This window comes from Amphiura filiformis, chromosome 3 (assembly GCF_039555335.1).
Source record: "Amphiura filiformis chromosome 3, Afil_fr2py, whole genome shotgun sequence".
Classification (NCBI taxonomy): domain Eukaryota; kingdom Metazoa; phylum Echinodermata; class Ophiuroidea; order Amphilepidida; family Amphiuridae; genus Amphiura; species Amphiura filiformis.
Genome location: NC_092630.1, coordinates 1450692 through 1473637, shown reverse-complemented (window position 1 = coordinate 1473637; position 22946 = coordinate 1450692). Strand labels below are relative to the sequence as shown.

The 22946-nt window shown below is 34.8% G+C and overlaps 1 protein-coding gene across 1 annotated transcript in view; it reads left to right on the top strand.

Moving 5' to 3' along the window:
* Window positions 1-22619, top strand: part of LOC140147843 (cadherin EGF LAG seven-pass G-type receptor 2-like) — a 138270-nt gene extending 115651 nt beyond the window's left edge. Inside the window, 9 exon segments of the mRNA XM_072169599.1 lie at window positions 2139-2307; window positions 3093-3167; window positions 5645-5906; window positions 7785-7826; window positions 9016-9132; window positions 17687-17851; window positions 18544-18756; window positions 20043-20274; window positions 20888-22619. Coding sequence (XP_072025700.1) covers window positions 2139-2307; window positions 3093-3167; window positions 5645-5906; window positions 7785-7826; window positions 9016-9132; window positions 17687-17851; window positions 18544-18756; window positions 20043-20274; window positions 20888-20918 — 1306 coding nt within the window. The 3' untranslated portion in view covers window positions 20919-22619.
* Window positions 22620-22946: the final 327 nt, after the last annotated feature.

Below are 22946 nucleotides of genomic sequence, written 5' to 3'. Positions count from 1 at the left end.
GTATGAAAAATATTTGCACTTTTACAGCTTGGTGCATTATTTGTTTGCCAAAAATTTAAATATAAAGTAAAAACAATGGATTTATTTTCAAATAAACTGGCCTCAAAAAGAAACTTATAATTTTTCACAAGGTCATATCTTAAAATCCTCTCCATAAAAATGAACAAAAAATTTCACACAGGATTACTTCAATACTCTACTCTAAACATGTGTCAGTAACCAAGTAGTTGTCCAACTGACACAACACTAAAATGCACTGACATGCAACACCTTCCTGGACCACATTCACAGCGCAACAGGTTTCTTTGGCTGGGTTCCAATTATTCGCCTGTACATGAACAAAAATTACACACAGGATAACTTCAATACTCTACTCTAAACACATGTCAGTTACCAAGCAGTTGTCCAACTGACACAACAGTAAAATGCACTGACACGGAACAGAATCCGGGACCACATTCACAGGTGAATAATTGGAACCAAACCAAAAAATCTGTTGGGCTGTGAATTTTGGTCCAGGAAGGTGTTCCATGTCAGTGCATTTTGCTGTTGTGTCAGCTGGACAACTGCTTGGTTACTGACATGTGTTTAGAGTAGAGTATTGAAGTAATCCTGTGTGCAACTTTTGTTCATTTTTATGGAGAGGATTTTAAGATATGACCTTGTGAAAAATTATAAGTTTCTTTTTGAGGCCAGTTTAGTTTAGTATCTACTTAAAACAGCTAGCGTAAGTGATTAAAGATAGCTCACTAAAAAGTTGCATGTGATATGCATGGGTGCTGGCATAACAGCGCCTAGACAGGGTGTGTGTGGTCTTCCTGTACATTTAAATTGAACTATGGTAAGCATGGCCAGATTTTAAAAGAAAAATTTCAATTTTTTTTGTTATTGAAGAGTTTTCATCAATATTTTTTTTCCATCGGTGAATACTTTCAAAATGTAAAAAATCAGAATGCCCTAATATTTAATAAATAAATTTGTGTGAAAAATTCCTATCCATTTGTTGGGTTTGTTATAGCCGAACCTATAAGGCACATTCCCTTTTTTTTAATCGCCTAAGCTAGCTGTTAAAAAAAAAGGATCAATTTCTTTCAACAAACTCAGGTTTCATTGATTGCACAGCTTGTGAAATACCAAAGATATTCAACCATGTGTGACATTCTATTCTACATATAAATCTAAAATGTATCTGCCACATATTCAATAATGTACTCTTGTATAAACGCACAATCTGTATTACAACTTAATTAAACTGTCTTACACTGCTTTTACCTTCTCTCTCAAATATCAAATTACACTTACAGCAAAAACACTTTTTGTCACTGATTTCTTTGTATTTAAGTTCAGAATGAAATGTGTTAACATATAGCTTCAGAATGCCCTTCTTTCATAGTACAATCACTTGATTCTTCTATTATTTTTGAAATGAAAATTCATACAACTTCATCATGATCAGACCGACGATCATAATTTCTTTCATCCCCCAATGACCACATACCTTACTTGCTATCAAGGGACGGAGTAAACAATAAAACATGACCAATCACATATCATAAATCTCATGCAATGCTATGCCTTATTTGTCTATTCCAGTTGAAATCCATACACCCCCTATAAAAACCTGACCTTAGTCTTCCACACAGGGAGTGTGAATTTCAAATGGGGTTACCTGAAAGGTTGATTCCATTTGAAATCTACACCCCTTGTTTCGCTGATTAAAGTCATGTCTTCCATAGGGGGTTTATGGATTTTAGATGGAATAGCCCATTTGTTTTTGCTATCTTATGTACTTCATGTTTTGAGTATGTGTTCATTAACCCCCCTGGACACTACTGGTCATCTAACAGCATTTCTGATTGGTTGAAAACTTGAAATGCTCATTTCAATTGCCAATTATGACTAGGCTTTAAACTATTTATGGTCAAACTTGCATTTGCAGATGATCTTATTAATACACTTCTTGATGGGTTCAAAATTGGACACAATATTCATTTTGGCCAATCGGCAAGTAGTTCTCATGGGGTTAAAGCAATGTTGACCCTGCATTGGTTTAATAGGAATATATTTCAACTCTCTGCATCTATCATTAAATTAAAATATTATTGTGTGCTAATCAGTTGTATTCTCTCTTGTTTCAGGTCTGGGTTGCGAGCAGCCGGCATTTTACTACCTCTTCTAGGCATCACGTGGGTGTTTGGTCTGCTGGCTGTCAATCAAAATAGCGCCCTCTTCCAGTATTTTTTTGCAATTTTCAATTGTCTTCTCGGTGTCTTTATTTTCCTCTTTCACTGTGCACTTAATCAAAAGGTAAGTTCAGAAGAAGTTTTTAATGAAATTTGTTACTTAATTTCTAATAAAGTGAAGTGATCAAAAAATTGAGTGATTTACCTCAAAATTGGAACAAGGTACACACAAAAATGAAGCTGTTTTAATTTCAATTTTGTTGTCATGCTGCATAAAATATTATCTTTAGAGACCGTAATTACAAATAAATTGCAATATGTAACAAATTGGAGTTTTGTGTAAGAATTTAATTAAGTTTAAAGAAAAAACAGTTTCAGGTAAATATTAGTATAAATAGACATTTTAAAATATAATTTAATTTCTGAAGAGGACTTTGATATTAATTTATAATATGCAGCAAATGTAGTGATTTGTGTAAGAATTTAATCAAGATACAGGAAAAACAGCTGTTTCATTTTTAATAAATTGGTGTAAACTGTAAAGCAACATGAAAAAGTATATCTTCAGATACTAAAATTACAATCCTAAATAGACTTTTCAATCAAATATTGAATTTCAACATAACATGATTTGTTAGAATGAGCATCAGTAATGCTTCAATAGCCCTTATATAACTGACTGACTTGAAAAAGTAATTTGTTCCAATTTTCAATTGAATCAGCATGAAAAAGTATATCTTCAGATACTAAAATTACAATCCTAAATAGACTTTTCAATCAAATATTGAATTTCAACTTGTATAACATTATTTGATTTGTTAGAATGAGCATCATTAATGCTTCAATAGCCCTTATATAACTGACTGACTCGAAAAAGTAATTTGTTCCAATTTTCAATTGAATCAACAGGTTCGTAAAGAATGGAAGAGACTCACGATGAAGTTTCTCGGGAGGAAAGTGCAATTTGATGACACCGCTACATCTGTAAGTAAATAACAAGCAGCAGTCATAGTGCCTGCAGTAACATGTCTCTAGAACTACCTCAATTATTTTACGGTCTGAAAGGTTGACTGGATTATAGAACATGTCAAATTTGTGGCTGAAAAGTTTTGAATAAGTTCCATTGGTATTGGGTTTTGATGGTTTTTGGGAGCGATTTCCGAATAGGGTGGAACTCTACTAGTTTTATTACAAGACTGCCCTACCCCAACCCTAAACCCTAACCCTAAACTCCGTAAACGAGGACTGGACTCAAGTCTAGCAAGTTGCACCCTATTCGGTAATTGTACCGGTTTTTGTCAACAATGGGCTATTCCATTTAAAATCCACACTCCCTCTGGAAAATTTTGGAAATATCTGCCACAGGGGGTGAATAAAAACCAAATGGAATGAGCACATTAGGCAGCCCCATTTGAAACTCACCGTCCCTCTGTGGAAGATTCAGGTTGAATCTTCCACAGAGGGTATATGGAATTCAAATGAAGCTGCCTCATTCTAATAGATTAGACAATTGGGTAACTTCCATTTGAAATACTCACTCCAGTTGTGGAAGATATATGTAAAGGCATATACAGGAGGAGTATGGGTTTCAAAATAACTAACTTGTGTACATTATTTTCAAGTGATTAGTAAAAATTGATTAAATTTTGAATGGAATAGTAAGTCACAAATAGTCAGCCTGCTACACTAATTGTCTAAATCATTTTTTGTAATTTTGAGAACAAAGTACAAAATATGGTTCAATTATGCATTTAAACACATTTATTCACCAATCTTTGCACAAGAACAAATGATAATGATACAAATGAAAGGGAATAATCCGAAATAATTAGGGTGATTACGTAACTGATGTATGCTTGTTCTCAAAATTACAAAAAAATTACTTAGGCAATTAGCGTAGCAGGCTGACGAAATGCAAAGTGATACAACAATGACTAATTAAAATATTAATTTGAAAAATATGCAAGTAATCCACTAGACTTCACAGATTCAAGTTGAAGATTAGCAGCATAATGCAGCCTAATATTTGGCTTTCAAGTTCATTGATGCATAATTTGGGGTAAAATTATGAAAAAATCCCCAAAATAATGTAGTAATTGTACATTGATCTTAATCTAAGCTGGCAGCATAAGTATCAAGGCACTTACATCAGCTCATTAAAATACACATAGATCATTCATTTGTATACTTAGATGAGGTAATGAGTCTGATGAGTCATCAGCACCCCGGAGCTAGATTTATTAAAAAAATCACAATTTGAATTTGTATCTGAATATTGCACATTTTTAGCTTACAAAATAAGATAAGATTATACTTTATATATCTTTCTAAAGACATACATATATGTAAGACGGTTGTTAAATTTTTGGGCATGTATTGTGCAGCAGTAAAATTGTGAAAATATTGGTGCCGCAAATTTGTTTAAGCTTTTGCAGTGTCAAAGATGTGCAACAGGCTAGCAACTACCAAGGTCTTTTTGATTGAAATTAAATTGTGAAAACACTGTCAGTAGCCAGCACAACCTGCAGGGTTTTGACTATAATGATTAAATTTCCATCAAGTCCGTGTAAATAGGTCATATAGAAAAAACCTAATTTGTGTTTGGTTGATAGGTAATATGGGCTGTTCCAGTTAAAATTCATATGCCCCCTATGGAAGACGTGACCTTAATCTCCCACACAAGGGGTGTAGATTTCAAATAGGGTCACCCATTTAGATAATCCAATTTGAAATTCACACTCCCTGTGTCGAAGATTAAGGATGTGTCTTATACAGGGGGTGTATGAATTTCAACTGGAACAGCCCAATGTAGTATGTGATGTGTGTAATATTTATAGACTTGAGTGTAATTGGAAGACAGTAAGTTGTTGATGGATAGTGTTGATGAATTATTTACAAATTGGGGCAGTGCAGGTGCAGTCTGTGTGCCTGATTGATGACTAAGTTCAGATAAAATAAAGCATTGGATAAGCTGATGTGAATTCTATTTTTCATTGCAAGTTTTACAAAAACCTTACTGCGTTTTCAGCAATTTTAATATGTTTTTTTTTAAATTTAAATTTTTGAAAACTTTTGTCAATGATTCTATTGGGCTAGTCCATTTTAAAATCACACCCCTACTGAGGAAAAGTTTGGAATTCCAACCAAATTTAACAGTTCAAATGCAAGCATTTTCATCCATAAAGGTGAAAAAGATGTTAAGATTTTTAGATTTCAAACATTTTTCTTTTCTAATTTGAGTCCAATTTTGTGAAATTCAACTGGAGTTTTATAAGTTAAAACAAATTTCAGTGAGATTTGCAACTGGAATTGAGATGGCATTGAAATCGTCCACAGGGTGTGTGGATTTTAAATAGAATAGCTCATTATTTACAAAATAGTTGGCACAAAGTTAGAAAAAAAAAAACAGTACAAAATTAAATGCAAATTCGTAACATTTGAAATCGTGATTCCAATTTCAGCAGCGGTCCGCCTTATCGTACAGCAAATCAGAAGGCACTCCAAATCGTTTCAATGTCGGCATCTCAACCAATCACCATCAGTCAGCTCACTCATTAGCAACCAGTAGAAGTACCCTGAAAACGAGCACTAGTAACATCTACAGAGCGGATGGCTATATAAACAAGAATGTCAGCGTTAGCACGGAGACAACGACACCCTCGGCGCACATGAATTACGCACCGTCGTACTACAAGCCTAGTACTAAAGTCACCAATTTAGATGGTAAGCATGTGGTTATGGTCACTATCATAGAATCATGTCTTGAAAAATTAACTTTGGTTTTAGAACATTTTGTGATTTTATTGATGTCTAGTGGAAGATGATGATGATTATTAGCCTGATTAGCTTTTGTTTATAATAAATTATAATGTACAAGTCTCATCCATTTTTCATATGAACATGATTTTCTTCTTTCAGCGCAAACCATACAAAAACATGCCCACACCAAAATATATGTTACATGATACACAAAACAAGTATACACATATGTTGGGGTGTGTACATACCCCACTCACCCCTACACAACAACAATTACATGGGATTTTGCATTTTCCAACCAGGGACTTCTTTGTTCAACTGGGGATGCGCTCAGTTTTTCTTGGTGTGAAAAAGACACACAAAAATCACCGGCGATTACTAACGCTCACCCACACACGGACACCCCAACATAAAAAGACACACAAAAATCCCTGATCACCGGCGATTACAAACGCTCACCCACGTGAGCACACTCACTAAACCCCTATCAACAAGTGAGCACACTCGCTTCTAACCTTCTTGAGAATGCTGTGATCATAATATAGACTAAAACTACAACAAAAGTAATATTGCATCCTCTAGTTGACCCAGTTGTCAATTTGTATTAACTTGCTTATCAGACAGTTCACGAGTTCATATTGCATGATATGTACTTAGTTGTAGAGTTACAATCTCTACCATTACCATACGATTCATGACGAGATTGTAGTTAAAATGCCACATATTTCTTTCTTAAGCACATTTAAAATAATTTTTTGCAAAATCTATTTTCTGTTAGATTTCACTTTAAAATATAGAGAAAAATCAAACATCTTAAATAATACACCGGGTTGCATGTGTGTTACTGTGGACTTAGATGAGGACTATCCACATGAGGAGTTTTGTTCCAGTTTGTCTTGAATCAATCTGAAACTTGTTCTGGATTAGTCTGGAATGGTTCTGGATCAACTCAGGACTGAGGACTATCCACATGAGGAGTTTTGTTCCAGTTTGTCTTGAATCAATCTGAAACTTGTTCTGGATTAATCTGGAATGGTTCTGGATCAACTCAGGACTGAGGACTATCCACATGAGGAGTTTTGTTCCAGTTTGTCTTGAATCAATCTGAAACTTGTTCTGGTTCAGTCTGGAATGGTTCTGGCCCGGGGGGGGGGGGGGGGGGTGCCCAAGTTGGGTTTGGGGGGGGGGGGGCCGCGGGGAATTTGAAGGGGGGCCCATAAATATACCAATTTTTCAAGAAATTTGGACCCATTGATATACCAAAAGTCAAAATTTAACAGAGCAGAATTTAACACAAATTGTCTCAGTTTTTACAAATTTTCCCAAAATAATTTTGGCTAGATTAAGGAAAAATTGGGCTATTTTCCGAAAAAATTGAGAAAATTTTGAAAAAAGGACCCATTCATATACCAAAATAGGCTTTGAAAAAGGGGTCATTGATATACAAAAAGGCCGAAAATGCTACCCATATTTATGGCACGTCCCGTATGGTCATTTGTACTGAGTACCCCCGGTTCTTGATCAACTCTTGGATATCCCAGAACTGGGTTGGAACATATAAACTCATCTTGACAGTGGCGGCACCAGGAATTTTCTTTAAGTGGGGGGGGCAAAGTGAATTACAGGGGAGGCAAAATAAACAAATTTGGCACAAAATTGCTTCATTGAAAAGTGAAACATTTCTAAAGGCCTCCCTCCCGTAGTGCTGCCACTGCATGTTGATAGCTTTCTATAAGTTCATGGTACAGTATGCAGTTCTCTCTAGCTTCATAAGTATACTAATAAGTAGGTTGTATGATCAATTGTGTGTGTACTAATCTAATACTATGCAATGTTTCACAGATCCTGATTTGACTATTATCGCAAACACCACTAGCTTATTAGGTAAGCTGGACAGATGCGCACAGCGGTCTATTTTATTCAATCTTGATCAATCACATTCCATGCCCATTTGCACCTTATTAAATAACTGAATGCACTTGTTACCATAGCAATAATTTAAAAAATCATTTTAAAAAGGAAAAAAACATCATTTTAATAAGTTTTATATCTCATATTCATTTGGTATATCAGTGGTATTTTGAAAGCGTAAAGTTTTCATAAATATATTGGATATCATGATGATGATTAAATGGGCTATGCCAGTTGAAATCCATACACCCCCAATGGAAGTCATGACCTTAATCTTTCACACAGGGAGTGTGAATTTCAAATGGGATTACCTAAATGGGTGATTCCATGGGTGAAATCTATACCCCCTGTGTGGGAGATAAAAGGTCATGTCTTCCACAGGGTGTATGAATTTCAACTGGAATGGCCCAATGACTTTCCATAGTTACCATTATTGATTAAAGGAATTAACCAATCTAACAATTAAACATTTACCAGTGGTGTATTCTTCTTTAGCAAACTAAACCAAATATCCTAGAAATAACTTTTTAACTTTTTAACCTATCTTTAACCTCGAACAATAATCGGAACTAATCCTCTTCTGTAACTAACCATAATTCTATTTAAATGTATGCATCTTCCTCCATGAAGAATACACCATGTGTCTCCTGTTTTTTTATCATTGTTTTTCTAGTGCCATTGGTATATTAACATTCATAAAAAATTTGGTACCAGTTCAATTAAATCATCATGTATTTCACATTTTAAGTACTATCTATATTCATGATCTGAATTGATAATAAGAACTATACGAATTGGATGTATTCTTAATGAAAACATACACAACCAGACTATTCCTTCAGGTAACTCTCAAGTACCACCACTGTACTGTGACCCACTAGGTACTCAGTGGTATGTTTTGGTACCTATGGTGTGCATCTCATTTGTTAAAGGCCATAGAAAGGAAGTCATCTGGTTGTGTATATGGTTGACTTGCATATAATTACAACCATTAAACACAATTTGTAAATTTGTTTCACAAGTTAAATTCCAAACCAAAACTTGAAAATAAGAATCATCTGATTAAACTTACTAATTAATACTAACACCTGTTCTTCATTCATTGATTTGTTTTCTTCATTCCATCCTTCGTACAAATCACACTTGCCCATTCATGCTATAGATTGGGATTACGATTTCACTGGCAGTATGCGTACTGTTAGTTTTGGTAATCTCAGCAATAGTCAGTACAATGGGCATAGCAGACGATCTAGCGGTAGAAGTGGCAAAAAGCGCAGCGGTAAGAGTGAGTTGACTGCATGTCATATCGATCATAAAGTTTTCTCCGCATGGGGTTGTTTGTGCTTTTAACACCATGTATTTTGGTGTGTTGTAAGTGGTATCAATTAATTTTTATCGAAATTTATGATTTAATTTTATGATTTTCTATTTGATGTGATGTAATCTGGTAAAATTTTAATGTGGTGTAATACTTATCTGCAATTGATTTCAGCTTTTCCTTATAAACAAGGCTTTCCTTCTTCTGCTTACAGTATTTTTGAGTTGAATCAATTTTTGTAGCCATTTATACTGCAAAAGATGGTATCATTACCATGGAGGTCAGAACGTTATACAAAGTTCATCAATCTGTTTTCAGTTGTTAGGTTTAAAAGTCTAATAATAATCCAGCTCAGATGTTGATTAAGTGAGAGAACTAGCTTTGCAAATGCTTACCAGATAATTTAGGAGAAAATTTAGGGTAGTTTGAGTGGCCATTTTCCCTCTCCATTGATCAATCATACATTTTGTGATGCCTCCTAGGCTCTCCCTGCACCCAATCATACCCTGTTGCTTAACTAACCATAACAATACAAGATCTTCTTGCACCATTTCATTTAATCTTGGAAAACATTAGGGTTTTTAATCACACCAAATTTATTTTGAAATGCGCATCTTATTCTCAAAGATAGATTGAAAGTTACATAAATCCTGCACACACATTTCCTGCACAAAGCAATATTTCATGGCGGTTTACATGAGCCTAGCATTGTCATTTCAGGTTCTACGTACTCAAAAGGTCTATCTTGTTATGCTGAAACTTGTGCTTCAGTTGTTACCATTGAGCATTTAAGATTTGACCAATCACCTGAACTATTTCATCCTATGTCAGGAAGAACAAGCCATTTCATTGGTTAATAATGAAGCTCGCACTAGCAACTGCAGTATAAATTTGGCTTAACATATTTTTGCATCATGGCAGAACATATTTAATAATTCATAAATCATGTTATGCACTGCACTTAATTATATTGCACTATCTGATCAATTTGATATACATTTCTAACATTGTTATCCACACAAACAGAAGACATGCACTTTTTAGGTTGTTGGGCTATGCATCAGGCTATTGCAGTTGAAATACATATGCCCCATATTGAAGATATGACCTTGATCTTCCACACAGGGAGTGTGAATTTTGAAATGGGGTTACCTGAATGGGTGACTCCATTTCAAATTCACACCCCCTGTGTGGGAGATTCAGGTCATGTCTGTCATGGGGTATATGGATTTCAACTGAAATAGCCCATTTATTTATGTTGTTTTACACAAACAAGTTGTTTGATTTTGATTATTTTCTCTTTCAATCTTAAAAGGAGGTTTTTCCAAATTACGGTATTTCTTCCAGAATTACAGTATTATTGATTTGCAGTTAATTTTAGTGAAATGACAGTGCTTTTGTTTCTCTATGATAAAATTTTCAATTTGCATTTTCAAAAAGGACAATGTAAGATAATTTCAATCTTCAAGGCAGGGTTTGAAAAATATGTATTACTTTTGTACATTTTCATTTTCAGAAATCAGTCAATTTGTACTGTAGATTTTATTCAGACATTTATAGGATAATTGTGTGACTCTTTTATACATATTATATTTTTTGATATTGTTTATTTTTTGGTATGAATGAAGCATGGTGTTAACTTGTAGCATGTGTGTAATATTTACCCATTCTAATTTAAACCCTCATTATGCTGTTACTGTGTGTTTGACACGCAATGGCTCACATCGTACAGACCTGTATGTTGTTACACTTATATGGCGGTGTAAGCTAGAGCAGGGTTGCCAAACATTTTTAGTCCACATTGCGAGTCAAATCATCACAAAGTCGCCCAATTTTTCTCTTAACCATTGGTTTCTATGGGATAGGAAACAAACAAAAGTCACAGGAGCCGATATCAAAAAGTCACCCAAATTTTTTAATCATTGGTTTCTATAAGACGGGGAAACTGTCAAAAGTCGCTGGGAAAATCTCAAAAATTCACCCAATTGGGCTACATATTGTGTGTTTTGGCAACCCAGTGTAAGATCTGACCAACTCTGCCTCAAGTCATGATTCATATACATCTCAAGTGGTACAAGTATCCAATTTGAATCTTCAGTATATGCCTCCTGCCGATCAACATATTCAAGTGCCTGTGACAGGTTGCATAGAGAACTAAACTGGAGTGAGAGTTCCTGACATTTTAAATATTGTACAAACTGTTATTTTCTGTCTTAAATTTTGTGCCAGTTTTATGAATCGGGAAGTAAGCAAAATATAAAGATCGCAAATAATTCAATAAGAAAATAGCATTTTGTTATGTTAGTGGCATTTTGGTTACTGTGAATTTGAGAGCTTGCACAGTCTTTCCAAAATGAAAATGTGAAAAATTGTGTGCAAAAATAATGACTCGCCCAGGATAGAGCTCCAACTTCAGGTAGTAAGATATATATTACAACCTTGATATTTTTAGTAGTATACTTGATAAAACACTAGGGGTAGATAACTGGAAATGTGTTTTATTTGCATGCTTTCCGAACGATCGCTGTACAGCTGTTTGATCAGTCCCGATTGATTTGTTTACAAGCAAGCACGTGCTGCTAACGTGCGGTGTTTATATAATTATTTATCACAACCTGACAATATTCAATTTTTAATATTTTAAGTTTATTTTCTCATAAATAATCTAGGTTTCCTTTATTAGTATTATTGTTACGATGAATAAAAGCAATTTTAAAGACAAAATCCAAATGATAACCCTTTTTGTATTATTTGTGGCAGCGCGTGTTTTAGTTTTTGTAGCATCAACAGCACGTTAATTTAAAAATAGAAATGCGGAAGAAAAATGAAGAACTAGAATTGCTCCGGATCGACAGAAATTGCTCATGTTTTTGCACCTGTTTTTGACCACGTTTCGACCAAAACTGACACAGAAATGAGAAAAATTATCATAGCGAATGGAGATGGAATATCACGGCGAAAATGCACTTTTATTTTTTTTAAACAATCAGCATTTGATGAGGTGTAGACCCAGGGTACGTGTGTATCGTCATAATCGTGAATTTCAGATGGACGCACAAAAATCTGTCTGGACGCAAGTTTTTGCAACCTCGTCAGCAAACTTGCGTCATTACGGACGCACATTTTTTAAAACCTTAACGGGAACCCTGCACCACGTATAACTTTTTTCCGTTTACATTTCAAATCTAGACGTGTAAGCAGTATCAGTTAATATAATTTGGTGTATAACTTTTCTTTTATATTACCGTACTGACGCGAGTATAGTCCCACCTTCGAGTAAAGTCCCACCCCCCAAATTTTCGAAAAATTTCAGAAATTTTTGGGTGAACATTTTTTTTTTTTTTTTTAAGTTATTTATTTTTTCGGCTTTGGAGTGTCCCAGGACCTAAACCTAAATGCTAGGATCATTCATGGTTGACATAAAGGTCTAGGTCCAGGGACACTACAAAACCAAAAAAAAAAAAAAAATTGAAAATGTTCACCCAAAACGGGTGGGACTATACTGAGTATACTCGCGTCAGTACGGTATTATTCTTTGATATTTGTTGATACATTATTTCCATTGTACAGTAACTGTTATTTATACCCACACATTTCTTTCAATTATCTTGCTGTTTGACCAACTTGTTCCTCCACACAAAACTATACTAGCGGGTAACCATGATCATTCTAAATTTCACGGAAAAGGGCTGTATTTTGTGTACATTTAATCATCATTGAAATACATAATCATAGGGGTTTTTTGGTATGGAAGAAGTAATTCTATGCAAAATTAATGAAAATGGATATTTGAAAAACCTGGAAATGTGTTTCATGGTTATCTACTATAAATTTGAATTGTGCTATTCAAGTTAAAATAAACGCCTAACAAAAAGTAATTACCCCTTTTATTATGATATAAACTCAAATTTATGCATCAAATTTAAAAACTGAAATAACAAAAACAAACTCAGGTTAATTCTGCATATTTTGATACCTCATTTGTCTGGATAGCTCAAAGTTTGTAGCCATGGTGACTCCTTGAATGAAAAAGATGCATTTTCAAAAGTTGCACTAAAAAGCTACTTACACAACATTTTCAATGGGTTTAGGTGCAACTTTTGAATGGGGGTCTCTTTCATTCAAAGGGTCACCATGGCAACAAATTTTGGGCTATTAAGACAAATGAGGCATCAAAATTTGCAAAACAAAACTGGGTTTCCTTTTGCTATTTAAATTTTAAATTTTGATGCATAGATTTTGAATTATTATCTCATAATAAAGGGGGTATTTTACTTTTTGGTAGATGTTTACATATACCCCATGTGGAAAACATGACTTTAGGGTCACTCCATATGAAATCAAGGAGGCGCCCACCTGACCCCCTCAGATTTGCTTTATATTTTAGTCATATGTTGTACCTGTAAAAATATTAAAACCTGCAAATTTGAGGTCTGTAGCTCTTCTGGATTTTCTGTGGCAGCCATTTAAAGTTGGAGTAGGGAGGTCTAAATTTGGACCCAAAAGTTGCCCTTTAAATAAATTTCATCTTTGGGAGTCTGTGCCTTCTTTATAAAAAGAAAGAGAGGTCTGAAACTTTGCATACACACTAACTGCATGCCCAATTGGTCAAAAAATAAAAAATTAAAAAATTCTGTAATTGCGCGTTGTGTCACGGGGTCATTAAATATGCAAGAAAAAATGTAATGTTTTGTAAACTGGCAAGTTTAGCCCCCTAAATTCACATTTTTGTCAGATTAATTATTTTTGTTGTCACCGATGCTATATATAGGATAAAAACAATGCATACCCAAAAATTGGGGTCACAACTCATTTACATTTCGAACAGCGCCCTCACGAAGATGAAATTAATTGCAAATTCAACATTTTCAGGGGGCCCAAAGTCGATGTGGTCCACCTTCAAAATGTATAAAATATCACTTTTATATAACTACTAGTCTTAAATTACAACTTTGCTAAGTCCCAGTAATTGTATAGGTTGACTTCATATAAAATGACAAGCCCAAAGTTGACCATTTTCTTATGATTGCATATAGTGCAAATGTGCGAATCGGAAGGCTTGAAAGTCAAATTGGCCACAATATTAAAAATAAATGATTAGATGAGTAGTTATTGGCCATATTTACTTTTATTTCCATTTCGTTTTCAATATATACAGATTTTCTATGGTAGCCATTTAAAGTTGGAGTAGGGGATCTAAATTTGGACCCAAAGTTGCCCTTTGAATATATTTCATCTTTGGGAGCCTGTCCCTTCCTAATAAAAAGAGAGAGAGGTCTGAAACCTTGTATACACACTAATTGCATGCCCAATTTGTCAACAAGTAAAAAAAAATGTCTGTAATTGCGCGTTGTGTCACGGGCCCGGACACGGGGTCATTAAATATGGAAAAAAAAAATGTAATGTTTTGTAAACTGGCAAGTTTAGCCCCCCTAAATTCACATTTTTTGTCAGATTAATTGTTTTTTGTTGTCACTGATGCGATATATAGGACAAATACAATGCATATCCAAGACATTGAGGTGACCATTTATTTTACATTTCCAACAGCGCCCTCGCGAAGATGAAAATTAATGCAAATTCACCATTTTCAGGGGGCCCAAAGTTGATGTGGTCAACCTTCAAAATTTATAAAACATCACTTTTATATGACTACTAGTCTTAAATTACAACTTTGCTCAATCCCATTAATTTTATAGATTGACTTCATATAAAGCGACAAGCCCAAAGTTGACCATTTTCTTATGATTGCATGTACTGCAAATGTGCATTCGGAAGGTTTAAAAGTCAAAATGGCCACAATATTGAAAATAAATGACTAGATGCATAGTTATTGGCCCTATTTACTTTTATTTCCATTTTATTTTCAATATTGGGGCAAATTTGACTTTCAAGCCTTCTGAATTCAGCACATTTGCACTACATGCAATCATAAGAAAATGGTTAACTTTGGGCTTGTCATTTTATATGAAGTCAACCTATACAATTACTGGGACTTAGCAAAGTTGTAATTTAAGACTAGTAGTTATATAAAAGTGATGTTTTATAAATGTTGAAGGTGGACCACATCGACTTTGGGCCGCCTGAACATGTTGACTTTGCAATAATTTTCATCTGCGTGAGGGCGCTGTTCGAAATATAAATGAGTTGTGACCCCAATTTTTGGGTATGCATTGTATTTATCCTATATATAGCATCGGTGACAACAAAAATAATTAATCTGACAAAAAATGTGAATTTAGGGGGCTAAACTTGCCAGTTTACAAAACATTACATTTTTTCTTGCATATTTAATGACCCCGTGACACAACGCGCATTACAGAATTTTTTATTTTTTATTTTTGACCAATTGGGCATGCAGTTAGTGTGTATGCAAAGTTTCAGACCTCTTTCTTTTTATAAAGAAGGCACAGACTCCCAAAGATGAAATTTATATAAAGGGCCACTTTTGGGTCGACATTTAGACCCCCCTACTCCAACTTTAAATGGCTGCCACAGAAAATCCGTAAGAACTACAGACCTCAAATTTGCAGGTTTTTAATATTTTTACAGGTACAACATATGACTAAAATATAAAGCAAATCTGAGGGGGGTCAGGTGGGCGCCTCCTTGATTTCATATGGAGTAACCCTTTAATCATCCACATGGGAGTGTGCATTTTAAATGGAGTTACCTAAATGGGGGACTCCATTTGAAATAGCCCATTGAGGGAATGTGTTTGCCTGTAATTACATGTTTGGGAGTGGGGTAGAGATGAGTGGGATACAAAAGAGGGACTTCTTTGGGTGCCCTTGACAGATAGAAATGGAAAAAGCAAAAGAAGAAAAACTGGTTAAAATAATTGGCTCTTCATTATTAATCAGTTTTGTTCGCATTCAAAGAAGATTATAAGTTCTCAACTGATATTGCATGATAAAACATCTGGTGTCTTCTTCCATGACAGATTTTAATTCAAGATACTTTGCGGTGTTTATGTGCCAAGATGCATATTCAAATTAATAAGTAGATTGTTTAATTTTGGTCACGGTTTACTGGCGGATGACTGAGAACTCAATGTAAATAGTCTTATGAAAGTCTGTCAGCAGAGAGGAAGCCAAAAAAATGGTGTTCAGATTTGGATGTATCGAGGTATTTAGGTGAGAGAATAATCGTGGACATTGTTAATAAAGGGAAATATTACTCACAGTCTGCACAAAGAAATCCGAAGATGTGGTTTTATGTGATACCCAATCCAGCTCAGGTTTGAGCTTGTTTCTAGATGTTTGACAGACTTTCAACTATTAGCAACATTAATTTAGACCAGACTATATTTGAGAGTGACTAACAGCACTGTTTGATCATGGAGAAATGGAAATGTAATATAACCTGATAGAGGAGTTCTTTGGTTTGAGTAAATAGTTCTGGCAAACATAGTGTAGACTTGGTGGTCCCAGGGCTAGGTTGTAATATTAGAGTAATGGAAGGGAGATGAAGTAACACAGAAAAGAGGAATTTGTGTGCATACATTTGATTATAAATGATACACTTTTTGGTGTAATTGCAGGATATAGTCCACCCCAACCCTAATCCTAAAACCCTAACCCTAATCCTAATCCCCTAATCCTAAGCCTAACCCAGTGGATGGACTAGATTATGCAATTGTACCCATTTTTTTACACATATAGACAAGATGGTGTGAAATTTTGAACATGCCCGAAAACTGGATTTAAAAAGTCAACAAAGACCAAAGTCATGCACAGAAATTCCTGCTTTTACAGTCCCCCTTTAATTTTTTATCTTGACCCTTTGACTTTGTCCCAGTTTCTATGTCCTGTATGAAACAAGGTGTATGGCTCAATTCAATAAACTTCAATAATTCAGAACAGAGTGCATTTTGGGAAATATTGAGGTGGGATAAATCACAGATATGGAACATTATCTGTGGATAAATCGATCACAAATCGCTGTGTTTCAACAGCGGTGAACTTTGCACTTTCTAAAAACTGCTTTTTACTTGTGTCTTTCACATTGTTTGATCTTGATATCTTAACAATACTTGATAAAAGCAAGCAAAGTATTAAGTGAACTAGATTAGAACTGGCTATTCATTTTAATATTCACATTCCCCCTGTGGAAGATGTTGAAAATACCTTCCACACAGGGATTATGAATTCCAAATGGAATGAATACATTAGGCAGCTCCATCAGATTTTCATACACCCTCTGAGAAACCTGAATCTTGCACAGAGGGAGGGTGAGTTTCAAATAGAGTTGGTTAATGTGCTAATTCCATTTGAAATTCATACTCCCTCTGTAGAAGATTAGCCACATGTTGTAATGGCAAGAAAAATCAAAGGAACTCCCTGCAATGAGTAGCAGATTATTTATCACACTTTAGATGTATGGATATTACCCACAATGCACTATGTTCTGAATTAGTGTACTTGTTTGCTGCAGCTTCATACACACCTTGGTTTGTGTGCTTGGTCAGTAATGATATCGAACTAATGAGTTAATGTTTTGTTTACTTGTGTAGGTAATGAATCCGATTCAGACAGCGATGTGTCGGTACGGAAACGGAATAGAGAGAGTATGTCGTTAGCGTCGTCTCATTCATCAGATGAAGAACGAGATACGTGGAAAGACACACCCAAGAAAGTCAACCTGCCTGATACAGTCCTACATAGCACCCCAAAGAAACGTAAGTTTCAGATACTCTTGGGGTTTGTTTTTATGGGTAGGGATGTGCCGCTAAGTCATAATTATACATATTTTTTTCCCAAAAATTAGACCATTTCTATTCTGAGTTCCAGAATTTGGGCCAAATAAAACACAAATTTGACCATTTTTCAAATATTTTTTGTATAATTTGACAAATTTTGGCTCAAAATTCACAAAATTGGTCCAGTTTGCAAACAAATTTGATAAAATGTTGAAAAGATCACCTATCTCTGTATACCGCATTTCCTTAAATAAACGCTCCCGGGGGCGTTGCATTTTCCAGACGGGGGGGCGTTTATTAGAGGTCATTTTTAGCACGACAATTCCCGTTAAAATTATTAGGTAAGCTTAAAAGTCACTCTAAAATGACAAACTATGAACTAGAAACACTGACTTTTGGTTCATTTACGGGTTTCCGATGAAGATTTTCGCCAATTATTGCTGTTATTATCAACCATGTGAGCAACTTGGTAAGCTTACTACACAAGATAGCATGGAAATATCAGCATTTTTAAAACATCTTGGTTGAAAAAAGCGGTGGGGGCGTTTATTTGAGGGGGGCGACTATTCAAGGAAATACGGTGCTAAGTTTCATGGTTGTGCATGATAGAAAGTGTTTTGATAGAGTGCAAGATGCATGTATTAAATTACTTGCCCTTTTCTCCACTCCAGCACCTCAACCAGAAAGCCCATATGGCTCCTTGAAAAAGCACCGCTGGACAGATGATGCATACTCCGCTCCTCCTAGCGATACTGAGTCAAGGAGAAGCGCGCCCATTGCGAAAACGGAGTTGAAGATTTACGACACTAAATTATATACACCAGAGAAAGAGTTGTATGGTCACCTAGGTAGCGAAAGAGGCAGCAATGCTGGCAGTGTTACAGGTAGGAGTGCTCAGAATTGTGAATTTTTGTGGTTGTATACAATTTTTTTTCATTTCTGCGTGCTGTCGACAAGGACCCAACACCCCCACTTATTCCCATAAGGGATGGTGCCAATATAAACATCTCAAAAAAAGTAACTAACCCCCCTTAAATAATGACCATTATTCAATAACGGGTGATTGTATTACAAATCTGTAAAATGTGTTGGAAGCAGAATTTATTTCTGCACATTTTGATATCTCATTTGTAGCAATTGACTAAATATTGATGTCACAGCGTACATTTAAATCAAGATTTGAAAGTTGCAGTAAATTCTATTGATTTTGCATTCAGTGTAATGGAAGGAAATCTGTGTAATGTTTTTGTATTGTAAAAATGTGTATGTAAGTGCAACTTTCAAATCTGGACTTCGCTACATTTAATTAACCGGTGTTTTATTGTTTTCTGGGCTATTGTATCAAATGAGGTGTCAAAATGCACAGAAATAAATTCTGCTTCCAACGCATTTTACAGATCTGTAATACAATATCCCCTTTTTGAATAATGGCCATTATTTTAGGGGGGTTAGTTACCTTTTTTGAGATGTTTACATGGTGGTACAGGGAATCATTGCACTATTTCTGTGATATGACAATTACCGTACTGACGCGAGTATAGTCCCACCCCGTTTTTGGGTGAATATTTTTCAAAATTGGGGGTGGGACTATACTCAATTTAAAAAAAAAAATTTATTTATTTTTTCGGCTTTGAGTGTCCTAGGACCTAGACCTAAATGTTAGGATCATTCATGGTTGACCTAAAAAAAAAAAAAAAAAAAAAAATTTCAAGATGTTTTGTATTTTTAATATGAAAATTGATAATTTGTATTCATGTCATACTCTATTAATGATTTCAAAATGCATTCAAATTCAATGCATTTTGAAATCATTAATAGAGTATGACATGAATACAAATTATCAATTTTCATATTAAAATACAAAACATCTTGAAATTTTTTTTTTTTTTTTTTTAGGTCAACCATGAATGATCCTAGCATTTAGGTCTAGGTCGGGACACCCAAAGCCGTTTTTTTTTTTTTTTAAATTTCCGAAATTTTTCGAAAGTTTGGGGGTGGGACTTTACTCGAAGGTGGGACTATACTCGCGTCAGTACGGTAGTTCATGATATACCAGGATTTTAATTTTCTGTTTTAGCAAATTTGCACCATCTCTTCAAGGATGTGTAGTTTCACCTGTGATAGCAGTGAATCAGTCTTTTGAACTCGTTTTGCATTTTCTCTTCAACAGGATCTAATCGTAACATAGTGTCAAGTCGACCGGACGTACTCCCTCTGAAAGGCATCATGAAAACGCCCAAGTCATCAACATCAGGCTCTGGGTCCAATGGATCTACTAGTAGTCTGACTAGAATTGGTACAACATCGCTGAGTGGAAGTCAATCCAAGCTAGCCTCATCTGTGTCGTTAACGCGAGATAAATTAAAAGCGGTTACCACAACGGCAACAGACGGCCAATCAGAGTAAGAACTGAACTATTGATTCCTTTTTAATGTTTAATTCAATACAATTCAGGTAAACTGATGTTAACCCCATGAGAACTACCTGCCGATTGGCCAAAAAGAAGTTTTCATTATCAATAGGACCAATCAGCAACATTGTTAGAATAATTTCACCACGCAAAAAAAATGGGGTGAATTATTTGCAAAGCTACTTTCTGATTGGTGATTAAAGTGAAGATAAATATGTGACTATTTTTGCATTTTTCTCAAAACATAATAACACACTGGTAACAAAAGTTATGTATATTATAGGGGCAAGGAATCCAGTTACTACACTGGAATTTCAGTGACTCAAGACAAGCGATGCGTTATTTATGATGAGAAAAGAGGTACGGTTAGAATGTACCTCATTTCTTAACATATATAATGAACCACTTGTCTTGAGTCACTGAAATTTCAGTGAAGTAATTGGATTCCTTGGCCCTAACTTTTGTTACCAGTTTGTAGTTATATTTTGAGAAAAATGCAAAATTAGTCACAAAATCTATCAGGGGGTGTAGTACCACCTTAATACAGTAAATGAAAATAGGTCATCTAAAATTAACCACCTTGTTTTGTGTTTGTTTCTTTTCAGTGGAGGAGACAGCAACGAGACATCGGTATGATGAAGAAAGAAGATAGAGAGATATGTGAATTTACTGTAAATAGTCAAAAAAATATCATGAATTATTGTTTGTGTGATCCAAAAATTATGATAAAGTACTTGTGAATGTTCCATGTGTCATCCTGTACATATATTTTATGATGAAAATACAATTTTGGTTATTTTTGTTAATTTGTATATTTTTTTGTTTGTTTTATGAAAACAAAAACTTTTAAGCCAAAGTTTTGTAGGGTAGACCAAATTATGTGTGTGTGTGTTCATTTATAAAAACTCTAATTATGTTATGGTTGCCATGGATCCTTGGTGACTATCAAGTCATTTTGGGTGTATAATATAAAACAAAGACATTTTGACGTATTTCACTTTTCTCAGCTTTGGCTTAGAAATAGTGCATTTAGATACGCGTAACTTGAACTTAAAAATAGACCCATTTACTAATCAAAGGATATGTGCACTGTACTTTAATATATACTAGTAAGACTGTATTTACTGTAGGACAAGCGGATATGGGGATAGAACTTGAACATAGACCCTATAAAGAAGGGTCTCTGGCTTGAAAGTCATATGCTTTTCAAGACTATGAGCCACGTCCCCCTAACATAGCCAAGGTTTCTTCAAAGTGGGGGAGGTGACTTTTGAAGGGGAACAATTTTGATAACAAACTGGGCAAAACATTCCTAAAAGTTTAATAATGGCAACCAGCATCCCGCAGTGGGCTGTTGCCCCCTCTGTGTTGCCCCTTCCTTCCTCTGGCTATGCTGCTTATGTCCCTTGGATACCAGCATTGGTTTTCAAGCTAGCCATATGTTTCTTACAGTAACCCAAGGATACATACCTACCTAGCATGACCAATATAATATTGCAGTCTCTCTGTGGTTGCAAACTTGTATAGGTCATGCCAGGAAGATATATATTGACTGCTCAGTGCCAGTGTTCAAGTACAATAGCTGCCCTGTGAACATTTGACAATTTACACACAGTATATTGTATCATCTACACATGGCAGCTATTGCGCTTACCCACTCTGGCACTGAGCAGTCAATATCACAGTCTTAACAAATAATACAGCACTTGTGGCTTTGATTATTTTCATACATGGGTTTTCTACTTATGTCTTTGACAATATTTGGCAACCTCATTTTTGTTTAAGTAAGTTACATCATGATGGACATAGTAACAAGTGAAAAGTATAAAGTTTTGCATATTTTCCATATATGTGTAAGTACTTGATGTAAACGAACATGGAAGATGATTCTTGCGGGGTATGTATTTAAAACAAAGGTTGAAACAGAACTATTGTTGTTGTCTGTACTATTATGTCTTCTTCTTGGAAGGGCTTCTTTCTTTATTTGCTTGTCAAATATGCAATACAAAAGAATAAGAATTATATGAAATGTTTTAATTGTATAAAAGAACTACAAGAATATTATTGTAATATGTTATTTATACAAACTTATTGGAAAGTTTGATTGAAAGGTTAAAGTTCATGTCTGTAGGACAGGCAAATATTAGGTAATATGGAATGATAAAAATAAATTGAAATGGTATAAAATGGAAATGAAACAAAATTTCACTGGTGGAATGTTCATGGCAATTTCAATCGATTGCAAATTGAAAGTTGGTTAACTCTTGAAAATGGAATTATTTTAAATTGAAGCACAGTTTTGATAAGAGTATTTCAACAGAACTTAAGATAATGTAAATTCTCTAAGTGATCTAAATGAGAAGGCATAAAGACCAGTTGTGATAAATTTTAGAAGTTCCATCACTGCTGTAACTCTCCTGCCAATTATTTATTAATCTTGTCCAAAAAAATGTTTGTATTTTTATACACTTACTGACTGAATGAGCAATGTATAATTGTGATTAAAATGTAAAATTGGTATTCAATCAGTTGGAAAAACACCCTGTAGCACCGATCAAAAAAGTTGGTGATACTTAATATTATATAAATAATTTCATTCCAGCTGGGAATTGACTACCAGCAGTAACTGCACTAGCAATGGGACATTGCAGTTGAAATCCATAC